The sequence below is a fragment of the Eutrigla gurnardus genome (genome assembly GCF_963514095.1).
Source record: "Eutrigla gurnardus genome assembly, chromosome: 11".
NCBI lineage: Eukaryota > Metazoa > Chordata > Actinopteri > Perciformes > Triglidae > Eutrigla > Eutrigla gurnardus.
The window spans coordinates 15,869,179-15,888,638 of NC_139925.1; the positions used below are offsets into that span (position 1 = coordinate 15,869,179).

At 41.7% G+C, this 19,460-nt stretch overlaps 2 protein-coding genes across 2 annotated transcripts; both read left to right on the top strand.

Annotated features, from left to right (window-relative positions):
* Positions 1–777: 777 nt before the first annotated feature.
* synpo2la (synaptopodin 2-like a) lies at positions 778–10,350 on the top strand. The gene is made up of 6 exons (XM_084021558.1): positions 778–1,148; positions 4,225–4,376; positions 4,501–5,219; positions 7,063–9,800; positions 9,837–9,968; positions 10,035–10,350. The coding sequence occupies exons 1-4, from the start codon at positions 1,047–1,049 to the stop codon at positions 9,693–9,695; spliced, it is 3,606 nt and encodes a 1,201-aa protein (XP_083877684.1). The 5' UTR covers positions 778–1,046; the 3' UTR covers positions 9,696–9,800; positions 9,837–9,968; positions 10,035–10,350.
* Positions 10,351–13,960: 3,610 nt separating this feature from the next.
* Positions 13,961–19,371, top strand: myoz1a (myozenin 1a). The gene is made up of 6 exons (XM_084021269.1): positions 13,961–14,207; positions 15,789–15,875; positions 16,267–16,454; positions 17,332–17,599; positions 18,336–18,501; positions 18,582–19,371. Exons 2-6 carry the CDS (start codon positions 15,791–15,793, stop codon positions 18,811–18,813), a joined length of 939 nt encoding a protein of 312 aa, XP_083877395.1. The 5' UTR covers positions 13,961–14,207; positions 15,789–15,790; the 3' UTR covers positions 18,814–19,371.
* Positions 19,372–19,460: the final 89 nt, after the last annotated feature.

The following is a 19,460-nucleotide window of genomic DNA, read 5'->3' on the forward strand; positions in this document are numbered from 1 at the left end:
TTCTGTAAATCATATCTGCAAATATTTGTGTGCATAATAGATTCAAAACCAAGCTGGAGAAAAGCTGACACATCGGATTTATACAAGCAGACATCGGTCTCCTCTGTGTTTCAAAGTGTTATCAGTCAACACTGTGGAATTAGGACATAATTCAATGTTGCTATGCCGGCTGTTCATACAGACCTTGCATAAGTATTTATCCTAAAGGCTCTATGATGACAGCCTAGAATGTCTCCAGATCCAGAGAAGCTGGCAGGATACACAGCAGCCTCAACAGTTAAAGACTAACCAGCACCAAAGAGAATCCGTTTATTGTCTACGGCATTTATTTTAATCAGCACCCCTTGGTGTAAACTGAAGAATATGCAAATGGAACTGATCAAAAGTGGACTGTTCTAACATGGCATGTCTTGACCCTGAGATTTGAGAGTCTGGCTGTGACCCCACTAAAGGTTATAAATGACCTCAATGCTGTAAAGCCAGATATGAAACTGTGCCATGTGGATGTTCTGAATGTTAACTTTGCCTTAGTGTGCAGATGAGCAGGCAAAGCAGCAGAGGTGGTGGTGCTGTCCTATTTTTGGAGGAGCTATCAGCAACCCAATGGCATAGGTCTGAGTGACAGGACAAGTGTTGCCTTGGATCCTCCCCTTGCTCGTTTGGGTTGGCATTTCTCGGTGTAAGCAGACACAGACCTCCTCCCCCTCCCCCCCATCATATTTTCTCTCTCCTGCTCCCTCTCTTGGCTATGATGGTTGGCCCACTCTGGGCATGGGTGGGCGGCACAACAGTTTGTGTGTGCATGTGTGTGCGTTCAGGTGTGAGCGTTGGCCTTGGAGCTGGATTCAGACAGAAGTCGGTGTCCGGACAGTGCGGCAGGCAAAGAGCACGTCAGAGGTCTCTGATGGGGCCCTGACCGCTGACCATGGGGCCAACTCACTGAGGGCCCCCTAGAAGAAAGATTAAAAACCGAAGAGGAGCAGAAAATAACCAAGAAACGGGAAGAATTTTTTTTTTTTCGAAAAAGAGACTGAGAAAGCAGAACAATGGTTGTAGAAGAAGTGATAATTACATTGTCCGGTGGAGCGCCGTGGGGCTTTCGTCTCCAGGGAGGCGTGGAACATCAGAAACTGCTGCAGGTGGCTAAGGTAAGGCAGCTGACTCACTCCCAACATAACTGGACCAACATAACTAGTTTCATGGTTTGCTGAGTGGAAAGAAGAATGTTAGATTCACGTGAGACATCAGCTGGGATATATTACGTGGAGATTTAAAGAGCTGTGGACAAAGTTGAAATGGAATATTGGCTGCCATGCAGGTTGGTTTGGGGCCTGAATATGAGTCATGATCTTGTTTGAGAATGTCTTCATGCAGGCGAACGGGTGATTGATTGGGTGAACTTTAAACTTCAAGTTCAGCTGGGAGTATAGGGCAAGCTTGTCACGTCACATATATCTTCCACTGAATGCTGCTTCTCCTTTTAAAATGCATGAAGCTCAAAGTTCTTGTGAATTTAGAATGATAATGACCAGCAAGTCTGCACTTCGCTTCATGGGTTACGTGGTTTGTTTTGACAGATCTCTTTGACTTTGTGCTACTACACTGTTCTTCAGTGGTGATTTGAGCATCTGCGTTAGGGTCAGTTTTATAAACTATTAATGTGAGCTTCTGGATACACACCATTCACCCATAAGCTGATTTGGTCATTTAAAAAAAAAAGCATATTTCCACTACTTAATCAATTTACTAAGAATCTCAAATCTTTCCAGCCCTGGTTGAGCTGGCAGCTTACAGTAAAAACCACATAGGTGAGAAATGACCATCCTGAACGTCTGGGTTTAGTTCAGGTCTTGCAATCGGATCTAGAATACTAAAATTATATAGTTTTGTGAGAGTACTTTTATATCTGCTTGTGTAAATAAGTTCATTGAAATAAAATAGTGTGTGAAATATTTAACCTTATAACTCTCAGGTCACTTTACTCCTCTAAAGCAAATTCTTGATGGACAAGAATTTGGTGTCCACATTTGGCACAAGCCAAGCAATCCAGATTTGGTCTCCATTTGAGAAAGCTAAACATTCACATGTAAGCAAAAGAGGAATTAGGCATTTGAGCAGGAAAAAACAATTGTACAAAGCTGAAAATGGATGGGGAAAAAAATAAGAGAATATTAGAACCTTGGGTAAAGTTGTAGTAACGTTTTCTGACTTCATGTTTATCCTTGGCTGTTTATCAGTTCCATGTCATCACCGTCTGGGACATGAGTTGTAAGAAAAATGATGATTTTACATGTGAACAAACACAAAAATCGATACACACTTTCAATAATTGTTGAGTTGAGGAGAACTACTTTTCCAGGTGGCTATTTCTGGTTAAGAAGCAGCAGGTCACAGGGTCAGCCAAGGTGTGTGTTTCAGCTCAGACCTAAAAAATGAACCGCATACACTATTTTTACACATGCACTAATCAGTATCTTGCTGTGGATGAACGTATAACTTATTTTTTTAGGTTCATGTGCAAACAAATCCAGATTACTTAATTGCGTGTATTCCATATTGCACACATTCAGGCACATAAGCTGTGAATACATACATATATACATACATACATAAATATCTAGGAAATCCATTGTATTTTACCTCTCTATCATGCACAATTATGTTCAAATAATTATATTCCATCACTTCTCAAAAAAAGAATGTTTCCCCTTACAGATCTCACATTCTTTATGTCAAAACCGTACAATGAGGAATCTTTACTTACTAAGAGGCTAATTTTGGTTCATTAGAAATGAAATGTGAGTCATTCCCCTCCAGACAAACCTCTTCTACAATAACCAAATGCATAAACAACTATTTGCTCGTTAAAATGTTAATCCAACATGGACTTGACTTATGCACAATGTGGTAGTATGTACACAGAGCAACAAATCACCTTCATGGTGGTGGACGACAGCTGTTTCTGTATGACAATCCAAAACAGAGTGCTCCTTCACCCCTGAGAGCAGGAAGTTGTACTATACCATCTGTAACAGGTGCAGCAGTTTGGAGCTTCATTGACAGAGCCAGTGTGTCAGTGCTAGGTCTGTGCCTGTGGGTCTCCATGCGCATGTTTGTGTGTTTATTTATATGACTTTATGTGTATTTTTGTATCAGTCCATGTGGTGTGTGTGTGTGTGTGCGAGCATGTAAGGGTATTATAACTGTTATGACCTGCAACCACAAGGTGACTGACTGAATAACTGTCATCCTGTACCACAAGCAAGCACAGACCACTTTGAAAGGCTTAGCTAAATGTGGATGTGGGATTTCATTACAGGCAAACCAGAATAGCTGGAAAGAAAACGTATTAGGTCAACCAAAGCAACGTCTTAATGTCCAAAATCTTACATTCAATATTAATTTCAATAGCAGTGCCCTCAGTGCAAATGCAATCAGCTCTGCAGTCATTTTCTGCTTTGAATGTTTCATGGTACATGTTGACATGTCTTGTTAAACCTAATGTTGGATGTAAAGCCATGGGCTTGACACACCTCGGGCACAAATAGCAAAGCACCAAATGAAGACGGCTACTGGCTGGCATTTCCCTGTTAAAGTGTCTAGAGTGCCCCACTCGAGCTGCAATATGTGGCATGTGTCCACAGCAAGATGGAACTGTCAGGACACTGGGAAAAGAGTGCTGGTGGTAGTACCAGTTGTCTTTATATGTCTTTGAGGAAACTAGTATGCACCACAGCTTTTCGAACCAGACGTGGCTTTAAGTTCCAAGTCCTGGAGCAACAGAAAATCAATATTGTATGAATTAACATTACATATGGGAATCTTTTGAACTTGTCCTTAAAGCGTGACTGGGCATGTGCCCCTGAGACACTTGATATATTTGAGTTGTCTTAGACATGCTCCACAAAACTGTAAAATACATTGGCTTCATACCAAAACATATTTTATGATATAAAACATCAAAACATATATCCATCCATCCATCCATCCATTGTCTACCGCTTATCCTGTATTCAGGGTCACGGGGGGGCTGGACCCTATCCCAGCTGTCATTGGGTGAAGGCAGGGTACACCCTGGACAGGACGCCAGTCTATCACAGGGCTGACATGTAGAGACAAACAACCATTCACACTCACATTCACACCTATGGTCAAAACATATATGTGTAACTTTTCGTCATCTTGTGTGAGGGTTTGAAATGTTGCCTTTCTTTGCTGGTGCAGGTGCGTAAACGCAGCAAGGCATGTAGGGCTGGGCTTCGGGAGGCTGATGAACTGGTGTCCATCAACGAACAGCCATGTGGAACGCTATCCCATGCCCAGGCCATGGGCCTCATCGACAGCTCCCCTGGAATATTACACATCCGGGTCAGAAGGTCAGAGGAACAAAATCATTTTACTCCTACTAGTCATAAGCATCATCAACCGATTGTAATGGAGCAAGTAGAAGGACTCGAGTCGAGATGTAATAATTACCATATTTATATCTCCTGTTTGCAGGGCGCCTGCTGGTTTTCAGTCTGTGGTGCTTGTGACTCGCGCCCCATCTCCCCGTATAGACAAAGAGTACCGCGCTGCTCTGCGTGCCATGTCACCCAACCACCCCCACCATGCACCTGTCCGCGAAGTCCACCGTAGCCACTCCTCTATAACCAGTGGATTGACATCTCCACCAGGTAGTGAGGCTTACTACGGCGAAACGGACAGTGATGCAGATGTGGCAGGCTATGAGAGGCAGCGCCGGCAGAAACGCCGCAGCCCCAGCAACTCCAATACAGGGAAACCAACAGGAAGAGCCTCCCCTGGGGGTGGGGAGACGTCAGAGATGAGCGGCTATGACAGCGCTCCAGATGCACATGTTTACCCTGGCCTGTTGGATGGACCCGGGGGAGGTGGAGAGGGAGGAGGGGGGCTACCGGGGGTGGCACGGAGGGAGGTGATTTACCAGCCTCCTGTTCCAGGAATGTGGTCTTCCCAGACATCCACTGAGACCTCCTCCATCATCTCCTCAGCAGATGACCAGGGGCCACGGGATGGAGGGCAAGAGGAGGATAGTGGCTTTCTAGAGCCAGCCAACGTGCCACTGGTATCCCCTGAGAGGGCAAAGGAGGCCCTGATGCTGGGATCCCGCAGCCAGCTCATACCTATGGTGGGTCCTGTGAGTAACCCCATCGACGAGGAGCTTACAACAACCTACATGGAAAAGGCTAAACAAGCCAGTAAGTACAGCTGAGGAAGAACAATGACAGAAACCTGTGCATCACATGTAGTCTTTTTTATTTTACATTTATTTAGCCAGGATAATCTCATTGAGATTATGGATCTCTTTTACAAGGGGAGTCCTGGAAATTGTTTTTTCCACACATATGTAGCATACATGTTCCTGATAAAGGTCACTGGTTGGTTCACGAGTAAAAACCTTACATACAAACACATACTTATATCATCATATTGTGACGTCTTGTAGCAGATATATATTGATCTTATATAAATCTTTTTCTCAAGGATACTCTTTGATACTGTTAATTTATTTTATTTTCTATGCATTATTTCTACGTGCCATCTGCGTTCTGCGTTGCAGCATAGAAATGTATCACTGCAGTAAAGATCAGCTGATCTCCTCCATTCCCATACACAGGCAGTGATAGTCAATCAGCACCACATGTCAATATGATACTGGCATATAGCTAGTTTTAAGGCATAGATTACGTGTACAATACATACAAACCTAGATATTTGCAGGAGGTTCAACTTTTCACACTATGAGCAGACAGTAAACTTAATGCACACCCATCCCTATTTCAAAATATGTATTCAGAATATTCCTCTTAGAGATGGAGGTGGCATAAAATGTATATTGATAGTAACATTTATTATAATGCCAATAGGAATAGTATTTGAGATTCTTAAGAAAACCACTGTATCCTAGTCGACGGCAATAACATATCAAACATTCATGTTTTCTTTCAGGTTAATCCAGTTTGGTGGTGTCAATCTAAGGCAATTCTGTTAAAAAAGTATAGTCGCTAAGGTTTACTATATTTACCTCCAGTTATGTGTGTAAAAACGCTGAAAAGCATTTGCAGTTGCTACAAGGTATCAAAGCAGGGATACTCTCTTTCCCCTGCCCCTCTCTCCCTCTTTTATAACCGTTTCTCTTGCTGTCTTTTGTTTTGCTAATTGATCAACTTTGTGAAAGAGGACAGGAGTGATATGTTTTGTTAAACTTACTATGACATTAGGTTGGCTTTCTTTTGGGATATTTAAGATACACAGTCTTTTTACATTATGTCATGATGTGTCATTACTGAAGCCTTAAATACCATGTTTTTTTTTTTGTATTCACAAAAAGTCAAAAAATTGTGGGGATACAGTGAGACAGCAACAGATACAGAGCACTGACACTGACCAAGAATTCCTTCCTAGAACTTGTAACCCTGTCCATCAGCCATAATAAGCGTAGGAAAAGGACAGAGTTGGTCTATTTAAGGTCAATGGGCTGTTTTAAGAACTTAATAAATGTACCCTTGTAAATCCCCCTTGCCATCACTGAGTGTGGGTTTGACATTCTACTGTCCTACTTAGGAACCCTGTCCACATTAAGAACTCCCTTCACGTGGCACTGCATATTAGCGTAACAGAATTAGTTTGCCTATGATAATCTGCTTAATACCATAACAAGTTAAAGGATTTGTTTCGGCTACCTTTTGAAGTTCTCCTTCCAGTCACCTACAACATGCAACTTTCCATTAGCTTGCAGATATTTCTAGTTAAGTTAGATGTCAGAGTATATAAGACTAATAATTTGTGCAAATGTATCCTTCACCCCAGCTAATGTGAAAAGCTGAAAGCTTCCCTGGAATTTTCCCGGAAGTGCCCCTGTGGCAAGTTAAGAGATGGATGCCAGTTAAAGGCATGATGGTCAGGAAATGTTTAGATGCCTGTCAGAGTCATTCTTGGTTTAAAGCTTAAACTTGATCATTCAGATGTTACCTTACTGTGGTACGTAAGTTACGCTTTTGTGCAACTCTTCCTAATAGCTATGGCTTTCATACCTTCCAGAATTGAACCGAGGGGATACTCAGCAAGACAAGCATGTAAAAGAAGCCAAAACCAAGTGTCGAACGATTGCATCCTTACTGACTGATGCTCCAAACCCTCACTCCAAGGGGGTGTTGATGTTCAAGAAGCGACGGCAGCGCTCCAAGAAGTACACTCTAACTAGTTTTGGTAGTGTGGATGAGGATAGGTGTCAGGACTCACAAGAGGAGGATGGGATATTCCCTGGCAGTGAATCAGAGTTTGATGATGATGGCTTCTCTGCAGTTCCTGATCCAACTTGGGATAGTGACTACATAGATATGCTGGAGAAAAGGGCAACTGCAGGCACTGAAGGGCGTGGGGATGGGGTAGAAGATGCTCCAAGTCCAGGGTTGAGTAACACCACAGGCAAGGGCGCTCAGCTGTTTGAACAACAGAGAAAGAGGGCTGCTGAGCATGCCAAGAAGGTTGAGGCAGAACAGCCTCAGGCTCCTGCGCAGTCACAAGTCCAGGGGCAGGCTCAGGCATATCAGTTGCAACCAGAGATACAACCACAAATGCAGCCAAACCTACAGCCTCAGAAGATGATACCATCTGGCCCTACAGCCACACAGCAAGGGCTGTCTCAGGCTCCAGGTCCAATTGCAGCCTACGGAATGTCTAATGGAGATGTATTCTACTCTGCAGTTAGCAGTAGCACAATGATGTCACCTCCACCTGTGGCACCCAAACCAGCTACTCCATCAGTGACTGTACTGACCAGACCTGCACCATCAGCTGAAACACCATTACCAGAACTACCTGCTAGTAATGTTCTCAACAGAACAGCACGTCCTTTCACTCCTGGCTTCATCAGCATTCGGGCATCGACTGCCCCTGTAACGTTCCGACCTTCTGTCACAAAGACAGCCCAGCGTCCTTCCTCAGCAGCTGTTTTGCCATCACAATGCACCACTGCCTCTGAATTAGCCAATCCCACATTAATAACATCACAACTACCCCCTGGTCACCCATCAGTGTCCTCCCCATCATCCTTTGTACCTCAAGGTCCCTTGGCCCAGACACCAGAACCTCCAACTTTTCACCCTCCAGCTGTCTCTTCCTCTGTAGAGAAAATGCAAACATCACCACCAATAACTGCTGTTCATCAGGCTCCATTTGTAGCTGCACCCCCAGTGTGTGTGCCTTCAATTCTCCTGGCTCCGCGGACACCAATGGCTCCAGCCCCAGCTCTTCCTGTGTCTCAAATTCCTGGTTCATCTGACCCAGTTGCTCCAATGCCTGCACTTCAAGTGCCAGTTGGTCAATCCCATCCACCTCAATTTTCCAATTTGCCTGTAACTACAGTGTCAGGGGCCTCTCAGGCAGAAGCTGTTGCTCCAATCCCTGTTCCTGGTCCAACAGGTCGCACAGGAATCTTAATTGATGTTCGCCGACGAGTTGGAAAACCTAAACCCATGTTCAATGTGCCAGACGTCAAGAAGAACTCCCCCAATCCAGACCTATTGTGTATGGTACAAAATCTGGATGACAGGGCTAGCCGACACAAATATGGTCAACCACAGTCTGAGGCTATCTATGATGGCGCAGAGGAGGAGAGTAGTGGTGAGGCCGCCATGGGAAGGGCACCTCCTCCAGTGGCACCTAAGCCTCGGGTCATCCAGGAGGCTCCACAGTTTCTTCAAGCAGGAGGTAAAGGGGCCCAGCTATTTGCCCGCAGACAAACCCGAATGGGTATGTATGTAGTGGACACCCCACCCGAGACCCCTTATCAGCAGGAAGTGGCCTTGCACAGTACAGGCCAACCTCTAGACTCTTCCTCCAATCCTGCCTTTGTTTCTCAGTGGAAATACTCCCCTAATGTCCGTGCCCCTCCACCCATTGGGTACAACCCACTCCTGGCCCCCTCTATCCCTACAGGGCCGCAGAAGAATACAGCCAAGCCAGAAAGCAGGGGAAGAGGAGGCTCCCAAAAAGAGGGCATCAAAGCTCTGGATTTCATGAGAAGGCAGCCCTACCAGCTCAATTCTGCCATGTTCAACTATGGGGGCAGTGCTGCTAATCTATCAGCCATGCCTTCTTACCAGGTCCAGAGGCAGCAGCAGGGTGACTACACAACAACAATGGTGGGCAGCTCATTAACCTCACCTAAGCAGATCCCCATCAAAACAGCCCGTGTCTTCGAGGTCAAGCGATTCTCCACACCCACACCCATGTCAGCTCCCACTCTGGCTCCCAAGGTCATTGCACCCCGCTCTGCAACTACTCTCGGAGAACGTTTGACTTATTCTGGAATGATCTCGCCACCTTTTGCTCATTTATCTCTAAGCCCAGTCCCTCAACTGACACCAGCACCAGTCACTGCCCCAATGCCAGCTCCACCTCCCTCCCAACCAGCTGGACTGCCCGGCCTCCCAAAATTCTCTGCCACCCTTATTTCACACCCTGTACCCCCTGCAGTTCCTACACCATACACTCCAGTAGCATACACCACTGGGCTCCAGGCAGCCAAGCAGTTCCAGAGTGCTCCTGAACTCAGTATCCTTGCCTCTTTACCCCCACTCAAGGCTGACCCAGTTCAGGCACCCAAACCACGTTTTGTTGCAACCAAGGTGGGAGTCCAGCCCTGTGTCTGGAGGCCAGGGGCAATGTAAACACCAGTAAATCAGTCACTCTTAGACTTGGACATCTTCACATACTATTCGTTTGGTGCTAAAATAAATAAATTACTCAACAACTATTTTGTTACTTGGTTCACTGTTCAAGTCAGCAATGCCAAATAATATTGGTTCCAGTTTTTTTTCATTGTTAATTGAATATCTTTGGGTTTTGAGTCGGAATTAGGCTTTGGTAAAAGGTTATTGGCAATGATACACATGAGCAGCCCTTTATCCACAAATTTAAGTCTAAAATGCAACTAACACAAGGTGATGAAGTTATTCAGTATAACATTGAAATCCAGAAGCCAGTCACGTTTTTGAGATAAATGTTAGAACTTGAATACTGGTAAACATCTATTTTTTCTGTTCAAAATATTGCGTATCACATTTATTTTGCTGTCAACACATTTACACACACATGTATCTGCTAATGAGAATAGAGTATACTGCCTTTTATTGTATGCTCTATAGTCCACCATATGCCTGTCCTGGGGAAGGTTTGTGTAAGGCTTCTGGAGAGCTCTTTCTTCTAATTTAGCAAGAATACCATCTAAACAGAGCCTGTACTGAAATATTCTTTGAAACTTGAAATGTCTGAAAGATGTTGAAAATGAATAGTTGTGGTTTCAATCGCAGGATTAAATCACTGGATGTTAGTGTGTTGACAGGTGGAGGATCATAAAGCAAAAAATATCAGGCTTATATCTTTTATCTATCTCTGAACATTTAATTATGTTATACAGTCTTTGTCCTATACTAAATGATGTGCAAAAAATGTTTTTTTTTTTGTGCCCCCTCTGTTTGTAGCTTGTAGGGCTTTAAATGATGCATGACCAGTCGAAACTTGTAAAATGTATTTACACGTCACTGCTCACTTTGGAAGTAAATGTGAAAACAAGGTCTGCTTTTGCAAGTGCTTGTGTGCTTGTGCCAAATACCTCTGCACACTGTAGCCAAAGAGAAATGCTATCTGTTTTAGCATGGATAACATTCAAGTGCCCCGTCTGTCAATAAATGTACACTTGTCACTGGATGTCACAGTTCCATAAGGTACAGCAGCCTCCTAAGAATCAGTGTGATCTTTGCAGATATATGTAAATTCTTAACTTTTATTAAATAAATGACACAGATTAAGGAATGTGTATATGGTTTTGTTTAACTGTGATTTAATCTGAAGTTGTGCAAGGGAAAGTTGACTGATTGAGAGGCAGTAGAATTTGTACAAGGTTTCAAGAAATTAGAGGGGCTGTGGAGGCGGGATGCAAGCAGTATACAAATAGGTAGAGCAGGGCAGATTACTGCATGGATTCATAGCCCACCATTAGTGGGCTATTGGGGTTTATGGTTGAAATGTATATGGTTAAGAAATCCTGCAGCCTGTAGAAGTTAACAGGGGAGGCACAGGAAAGTTTGGTACCTTAAGTCTGTAAGAAAAGCTAAAGAAGCCGATGGAAAGAAGCACATATGTTTAGCCTGTGTCTTTTCATTACAATGGTTGCTATAAAAAAGGACACACATTTAATGCTCTATACCTTGACAGATTAGGCATGTCAATGGAAACAAGAAAGAAACAAAGAAATTAATATGTTGTTTTTAGTTGTGCAATTCTTGGGGAGATACCTTTATTTTTTACCATTTAAAGTATAATTTCTCTTAAAGCTTTTCCTTGTTTTCATAATATAATGGCTATGAAAAATCTAGAGTTTGGATATAGTTATGTTGAGGTGTAAAATATGATAAATTATTGTTTCTGAATGTAGTTTGATTAAATAAAAAGTGTGAAATGTGTATCAATGCTGACTAGATGTTTATACTGACAGAAGACAGGACAATTTTAGAGGAATAAAATTAGATTTGAAAGCTCTCCTATTGTCTGACATGTTGTCTGATTTTACACTGCCCCCTGCTGCTAATTGTGTAATACTGCTCTCTTATTCGAATGCACAGTATATGCATGAATAAAATGGAAATAATTGGGAAGTGCAATAACTGTAGCTGTATATAAGTTTTAATAAAAAAAGCATGTTCAACTATACACTCAAAGGGTAAAAATGTCTTAAAGGGAACTATACACATGCACACACACACACGCACGCATACACACACACACAAACACACACACGCGCACACACACACACACACACACACACACACACACACACACACACACACACACACACACACACAAACACACACACACGCACACACACACACACACACACACACACACACACACAAACACACGCGCACACACACACACACACACACACACACACACACACACACACACACACAATAATATGAATTATGTTAAAGCTAAAATGTTTGGCAAGAGTCCATTTTGATATTTCAACGTTTTTGTCAATGTCATGTTAACTCTTAAAACATTTCTTCAGCTGTTAAGATGCAGAGAAAATCACAATATTCACACTTTAATTAATGATGGCATATTCATAAGATAAGAGGACAAGAAGTCGAGCTAACTTCTAGGGGTAAAGTATTGTGATTCACATTATTTGACTTAATGTGTGAAAAGTCACATCTCTTTACTTTCACATCTGGATTTAAAATATTTGCCACTCGGTGGTGCTGTGGAGTCCTCTCTGAGCATACAGTTGAGGGGCATTATGATGCCAGCCTCCACACTCAAAGGCTGCCTATATATAGGGGTGTTAATCCAAACATAAGACTATTTATAGAAGAAAGGACATTTTACTCAAACAGAAAAATAAAACTCAGCTTCTGGAATGTTTCCATCTCTGTATTAAAAATACAATATACATTAGTCTCCATAGTACCTGTGTATGAAATCATATTATTTCTAGTAGCAGAAATAGAAGTAGAGTGAGATGAGCCAGATAATGTTTCAGATGATCTAATTCATCACTTCTCTTGATGAAGCGAACCCTAAATATCTCCCTCTCTCTTTATTCTTATATTTGGTCGGCATTCCATTTGCCAATTAATTTATAGCCCAAGGCATGGAATCTTGTGGAGGAGGCATAGAAGCAGGAAGATAACAAAAATGTGATGAAAACCAGGCAAAACGAGAGGCAAGCATAATCAAAGCACAGTAAATGCAGATTTTTAAAATCCCCCCGTGAAGGCCTATACAGTAAGTGAGTACAAAGACGTGATTTGAAGGAGGACACAGACAGGGACAACAAAAGACGGATTGCTTTACTTTTTCCTTTATGTGAGGCCCCATGTGGTTAGAAGCAAGTAGAACATGTTTCACTTACGGACTGTGTCATCTGTGTGTATGTAGTGCTCATACAGCAGATGATAAACCTTTTCAAAAGGACTTTGAAGATGGTAGAGTGCTGTGGGGTCAAGACCTGTTATTGTGAGTCGAGACTGGACAAAGGCATGCTTAAAAAAACTGCTGTCAGATTCAGCAGTCCTAACTCAGCTGAGCATTCGTACAAACCTGAAACTCAGTGAGGAGCCCCATGATTATGTTGGATGATTGTTTTACTGGCAATTGTGTTCATACAAATATATATAATTTATGCACAACAAAGTTCCCAAAACTGCAGTGAAATGTTACTGTCGGTTGCAATAAGCATCAGAACTTGATGCCACAATTTTCAGCAGTATATGGTAAAATATGAGATAATGCCACTTACAATTTTAACAACCTAGAGCAGTGACTATGAGTCAAAGATAGATATTTCATATTTTTAGAACAAAGTTTTATATCCTGGCATTGTGGAGAAGGCTTTGAAAGATCAATTACACCATTGTGTCTATGCCAACTATGCTGCATTCTGTGAATTGTCAACATTTTTATTCACGTGGCTGGGAGCTTCTTCAGTATTTGTTAAAAATCCTGGCTATCAAACATGCATTCATGCTGTAGCTCTTGAAACATTCTCTAAATGTCAATCAAGTCCAGTCACATGATGCTTTGGAGAAACTGAAAATGTGACAATCTAGTGTCAGGTTAGAGTAATGTAGGGGGTGAAGGAGCTAACCCTCACTTAGAAACACAAACTGGCCTTAGTGTACACACATATGCTTAACCTTAAACTTGCCCTCTGCACTTGTATGTACCACAAAAACACCACAGAGTCCTTTGGGGAGATCTTATAGCTGAGTTCTGTTCCCCTCGTTCTTTGCTACTAAATATAGGCTTCTGAACCATCTGTGAGAATGATTTTGTTCCCTTAATATCCCCATCAGCACTTTCAGCAAGCCAAAACCCAGATACACCCCCCCCCCCCCCCCATCCCTATTCATACTCCGCACCCCAACCTCCTCCTCCTCCCGTCTTGACACCAACATTGCTGCCACCAACACCCCCAACCTTCTGAAGACCTGCCATCCCAGAGTACAGTGGGTTTTGCACTTCCCAGGACCTGGGTCCAGCCATAGGTGGTGTTAGAGGCACTGAGGGATTTGTAAACTTGTGATCCGGATCACCAGCATTACGCCCTGGGTCTCCTCTTCTCTGTTTGGTATTTATAGATCTGTCTCTCCGCCCAGGATTGCAACAAAAACCCGGTGAGTGGATCTGCATCCCATCTGCGTGCTTTGTTCTACTATAAACAGCTTGGATTTTAAATGCTGGCAACTACAAATAAAGGAGAGAGGCAATAAAGATCTGTAAAATGTTCCCAAACATAATTTCTGCAGGTTGTGCAGCTGATATGGCAGCTGATCTTCAGTAAACCAGATTATTACTTTGGAGGGGAATACTTTTGATTCTACCGAAGATTAAGAGAAAAGTTACTTTGCTTCTTTTAGATTTTCTTGGTTGGTCTTAAAATGACCAAAGGAAGGGAATCATTCCTCTCTGTGGGCGTTGCAAAGATTTTATATGGGGATACCAAACCCTGACAGGGGGATGGTAAATCTGAGCACAAGGGTTTGTGACGCCTGTAATTATTTAAAGCAACTAAAACAGTGTCCAAAACCCTCCTTGATAACATCCACGACTGCTCCAGATCTCACCGGTGTGAAGAGAGTGATTAAAACATACCCTCAGAATTGTTTTCTGGAGCTGTTTATTGTGTCCTTAAGGGTGGTGTCAAGCCAATTCGATAGTTGAATGACGTCATTACACTTAGCTAAAATGTCTTGGCTGGAAGTGGCTTTTAAAAATAGCCGCGGCGGGTTGAGTTACAGTTGGTAGATGTGATGAGATGTTTTGCCACTTTACTGGCCTGTTGAGAGCTGAAGGTGCTGATTTGCACAGGAAGACAAAAAAACAACTGTAAAATAAACACACAAGATAATCAGATACATTTCCAAGACTAAAAAAAAGGCCAACAATGTGCAAGGAATATGGCTGTTAATGTCAATATGCATCAATTGTGTGTGATATGGCCCCATGCAGACTGCAAAACTTGCTATTTTATGATTCAGAGGCCTTCGATTTTACTGCAGTTAAAAAGCACCAGAAAGCATTGACCCCCAATTCCCCCCTGAACCTCAGCATGCTGTTTATAGTCTCAGTGTCTGTAGAGAGCTTGTTTCCCTAAATAGAAGACCCAAACCCGCATTAAGCTATATGTTTTCTTTGGGACAGACATCTGTTTCATTGGGGAACGTGAGGAATCTGAGGGCACTGACATCTCCCTTGAACTTGAAAAATGAGGACCATCCAGTCAGTCTGATTCAATCAGGGTCCAGTGGATTCACTTTCAATGCTTGTTGATGGCTGTAGGTGTTGACACTAGAGCGTGATCTTGATAAGTTTGTGCCATGGTATGAGATAATCGCAAAGCTGACGGTTGATTTTTCTTTCAATTGTATTTTAGAGCAAAACCACTCCCTGCAGTGAATTTACACTTAAGTCTACACCTGCAGCTATACTATTTGGAGTCCTATTAGTGTCGATTAGTTCTTTTGAAAAGGGAACAATGTTACGTGAAATCATGACATCAAGCAAAACCTTCCTCAAGTTGCTGCATTTAAAACAATATTTGCATTAGTTTTAGTTTAGACATTACTTAGCTTTCATCTCTTGATATAAAGAGGTTCACTTCCATCACTTCTATCACTGATGAATATGTTCAGTTTTATACATTTGTTTACATAATATTGCTCCTGCTAACATTGTGTTCTTTCCTGAAACCCCAGTCATGCCTCATGGAAAACCTGCCCCGCAAAACAAGCGGAAAATGCTCTCCAAGATCATAACTGACCTGTCACACATCGCTCAGGATGGTAAGGCTGGCATACAATTATGTGATTCTGAAACCAAATTCCTATATGCTCAGTGCAGCTCTTTATATAAACACAGAATACATACATGGGTGATAGATAACTATAACATAATATAATATTTTAAAAAACAAATTAACATAACTAAATATATATCCCTCTGGGTAAATATGTTATTTGCCCACTAAGGATATTATAAATTTTTCTTAGTGGAGGAAATATTATTGGTGTAATGAAACAAGCATTTAACATTTAATCATCTGTTATCCCAAAGGTTGTGATGACAATGATGACAATTCTTTTAATGTATTATTTGTGATTATTTATTAGTTTTATAGTTTCCACTTTAAGATATTTCTAATTGTAATGCTCATTTGTTCGCTCGTGTCCCAAGAGTATGAGTCAGAGCCAGAGGCGTCCGAGTTCGACCTGGGAACAAAGATCCGGACTCCTAGAGACATCATGCTGGAGGAGCTTTCCCTGATGAACAACAAAGGATCCAAGATGTTCAAGATGAGGCAGAAGAGAGTGGAGAAGTTCATTCATGAGAACAACCCTGATGTCTTCAGCAGTGACTCTATGGTGAGACTAAAACAAAATCCAATCATTTTTCTGGGATTTCAAAGGAAGATTGATGAATTTAATGATAATATCTACATAATACAACCAGAAATTCCACAATGGCAATGTTTGAAGATACGTATCTATACTCGCCACCTTAATTGTAACTTGTTGAAATTAAACAACACATAGTTTCATTAATATTATAAACGTTTGTAAGAAACATACGAGAACAGCTGTAAATGGACTTGATCTTTTAAGTTTTAAATCACCTGGACCAATGATATTTAAAACCTTTTGTAACTTAAGGCCCACTTACGATTGTTACGGATAAAAAAAAAAAAAGAACAAATAAAAATGTGGACTATATACTGCTTACCCTCACCCATCATTGCCTGCCATTATAAATATATCAATCCTAATCTCCCACATCACTTTTTTGTTTCAAAACTCGACTACCACTGGATCTGAGCTAGAACATTAGCTGGTTAACCATGGAAAAGCAGGTACCTGATGGACTGCAGTGATTGGACATAGAAATTATACATTTTAAAATGACTTTTTACTAATCTAAATGCTTTATCAGATGGTTTTAGATATACAAATGAATAGCTTTGTATATATTTGTTTTAATTTAACCTAATCATTCAACAGTACCTCTGCAAACCATAGATGGCCCCCTGAGGACACATTACACATTGATTATTATCGATTCTTCACAGCAATAGATTAGTGTTTTTTAATTGTCTGAAAGAAGACAAAGGCCTCCAATACATAATAATGACTAAATGCTTGTCAGGCTTGTCTAGAAGATAAAACATGGTTACCAGTAAGCAGCAAATACAAATGGATGTGCTGTGTGGCATTAAATTGATTATATTGATCCTATTTCTTTCAGGACAACCTCCAGAAGTTTGTTCCCTCTCTGGGAGGTCAGATGGGAGGTGACATGATAAATATTGGTGGGCATTTTGTTAGCAAACAGGTTGGACACCAGTATTTTGGAGGAATTCGTGCTGGAGGAGGGCCCCCTGTGCCTCCTCCGAAGCCTGGTAGCAAAGGTGCGGGAGAAGCAGGAGGAGCAGGAGGTGCAGGAGGATTGGGTGGGGCTGACCACGGGAAAGATGGAGATAAAGAAGGTGCTAGTGATTGGTCTCCACTAAAAGGTTGGTGTCATCTTTTGGCAATTTTAGGAAGATTTTATGGTCCAGTACATCTGAAGCGCACTATAAACCATTTTGTGTGGATTAAACAAATTAGATTTAATGTGAGAATTTGGTGTTGGCAGATTTTATTTTTATATTTTTAGACAAATCAGACTAGCTTTTTCCCTATGTTTTTAGTCTTTGTGCTAAGCTAACCAGCTGCTGGCTTTAGTGCCATATTTAGTGTATAAGAGACAGTGGAATAAAGTGGTGCACTGATGATACATTTTTGAAGGGCAATCGCAGAAGTTAGCATTGCTCCCCAAGTGGGATTTTTCCCATTTGGATGTGGATTATAGCAGCAAATGTGACAAAAACAATACAATACATTCCCTGTTTTGTTCAGAATATATAATATTCACAAATAAACACGGTTTTATGATTTTTCAAACTTGAATGCAAAATCCAGATGCAAAAGGCTAACGTCATCAACTTCAAGATGAGGGAACCGAAAGTGCAAAAATACTAACTCATTTCCAGTTTCTAGCACTTATTCCTGCACCACTCTATTGATTTCTATTGATTTTCCTAAAGAACGCCTAAAACTATTTCCTTAAATTTTCATCTACATAAATAATCACAAATATTAATACTCAATATATAGGCTACTTTTACAGCTTTAAACAAGTGCTACTTAAGTGCTAGTAAATCCTGTCGAAGGTGACTTATGCTCTAGCCATGGATGTTCTCGTCACAGGAGGTGGAAGCGATGATGCATCTCAGAAGCAGCTTCTTGTGAAGACATATACGTCACCATGGGAGAAGGCCATGAAGGGTGACGAAACTCTGATAGCCACTCTGAAAACCGGAATGCCCGGTCCCATTGAAAAAAAGGATATGCGCAAGTTCAAAAGCTTCAACAGGTAATTCCCTCAAAGCCCAACTTTGTAGGTGCTTTGTGACAAACAGGGGCTTTTATAAACCTCTCACCTTGCCTTGCTAGGTCTGCCATGCCCTTCGGCGGCTTTGAAAAGGCCAACCAATTCCTGAAATTCCAGATGCCAGAAAGTGAGGCCAAAGAGGAGCCTGAACCCGCAGTGGTGTACCAACAAGACATCGGCTGTCGGCCTTCCTTCAACCGCACTCCTATTGGCTGGGTGGGCAGCGGTGAGCCCGGAAGCATTCATATGGAGACAGATGGTGTGCCCTTCGATGGAGAGACCGATGAGCTGTGAAAAAAAAAATTCATATTGTGATTACACCTCACTGTGCCCATGCACACACGCATGCATAAATGTATGCACACACGATAGATGAGCTTACAGTTAACTGTTATATTGATGAATTTGAATCCTTGGATAACTGAAAGCGTACGTGAAATGTGGTAATATTCTTATTTTGCTCTGTATTTGGTTGTAAGGCAAAGAAACAAGCTGCAGATGCTGTGGTAGGATGGAAAATCAAACGGTTAGTTCGTAAGTTGAGTCTAAACACGCGTTACTTTGTCAGAAAGGTTTTTGCTGAGAAGTTGCAAGATTTTGTCAATGAGGAAAAAATGATTTAAGCACGAAGGACAGATTTATGCTTTGTTACTATTGTGCATCATGTCTTGATGTCAAGGTGGTATTATTTGTTATTTCCCAGTGCTTGTTTGTTGTTATTCTATCTGTTCATTTGGTGAGCGTAGTCAGTTGCTGATCTGTTAACCTACTGTACCAACAGTTTCTCCACCAGAAACCCATTCAAACTGTAACAGTCCTCTTGTAAAGTGATTAAAGTGTCAAGAGAAATCATTATGTGTATGAAAACATATTTAGTGATTACATTTATGTTGTTAAAATATTTTTGTATGTACAATGCAAATTTCAGCAATCTTGGTTTT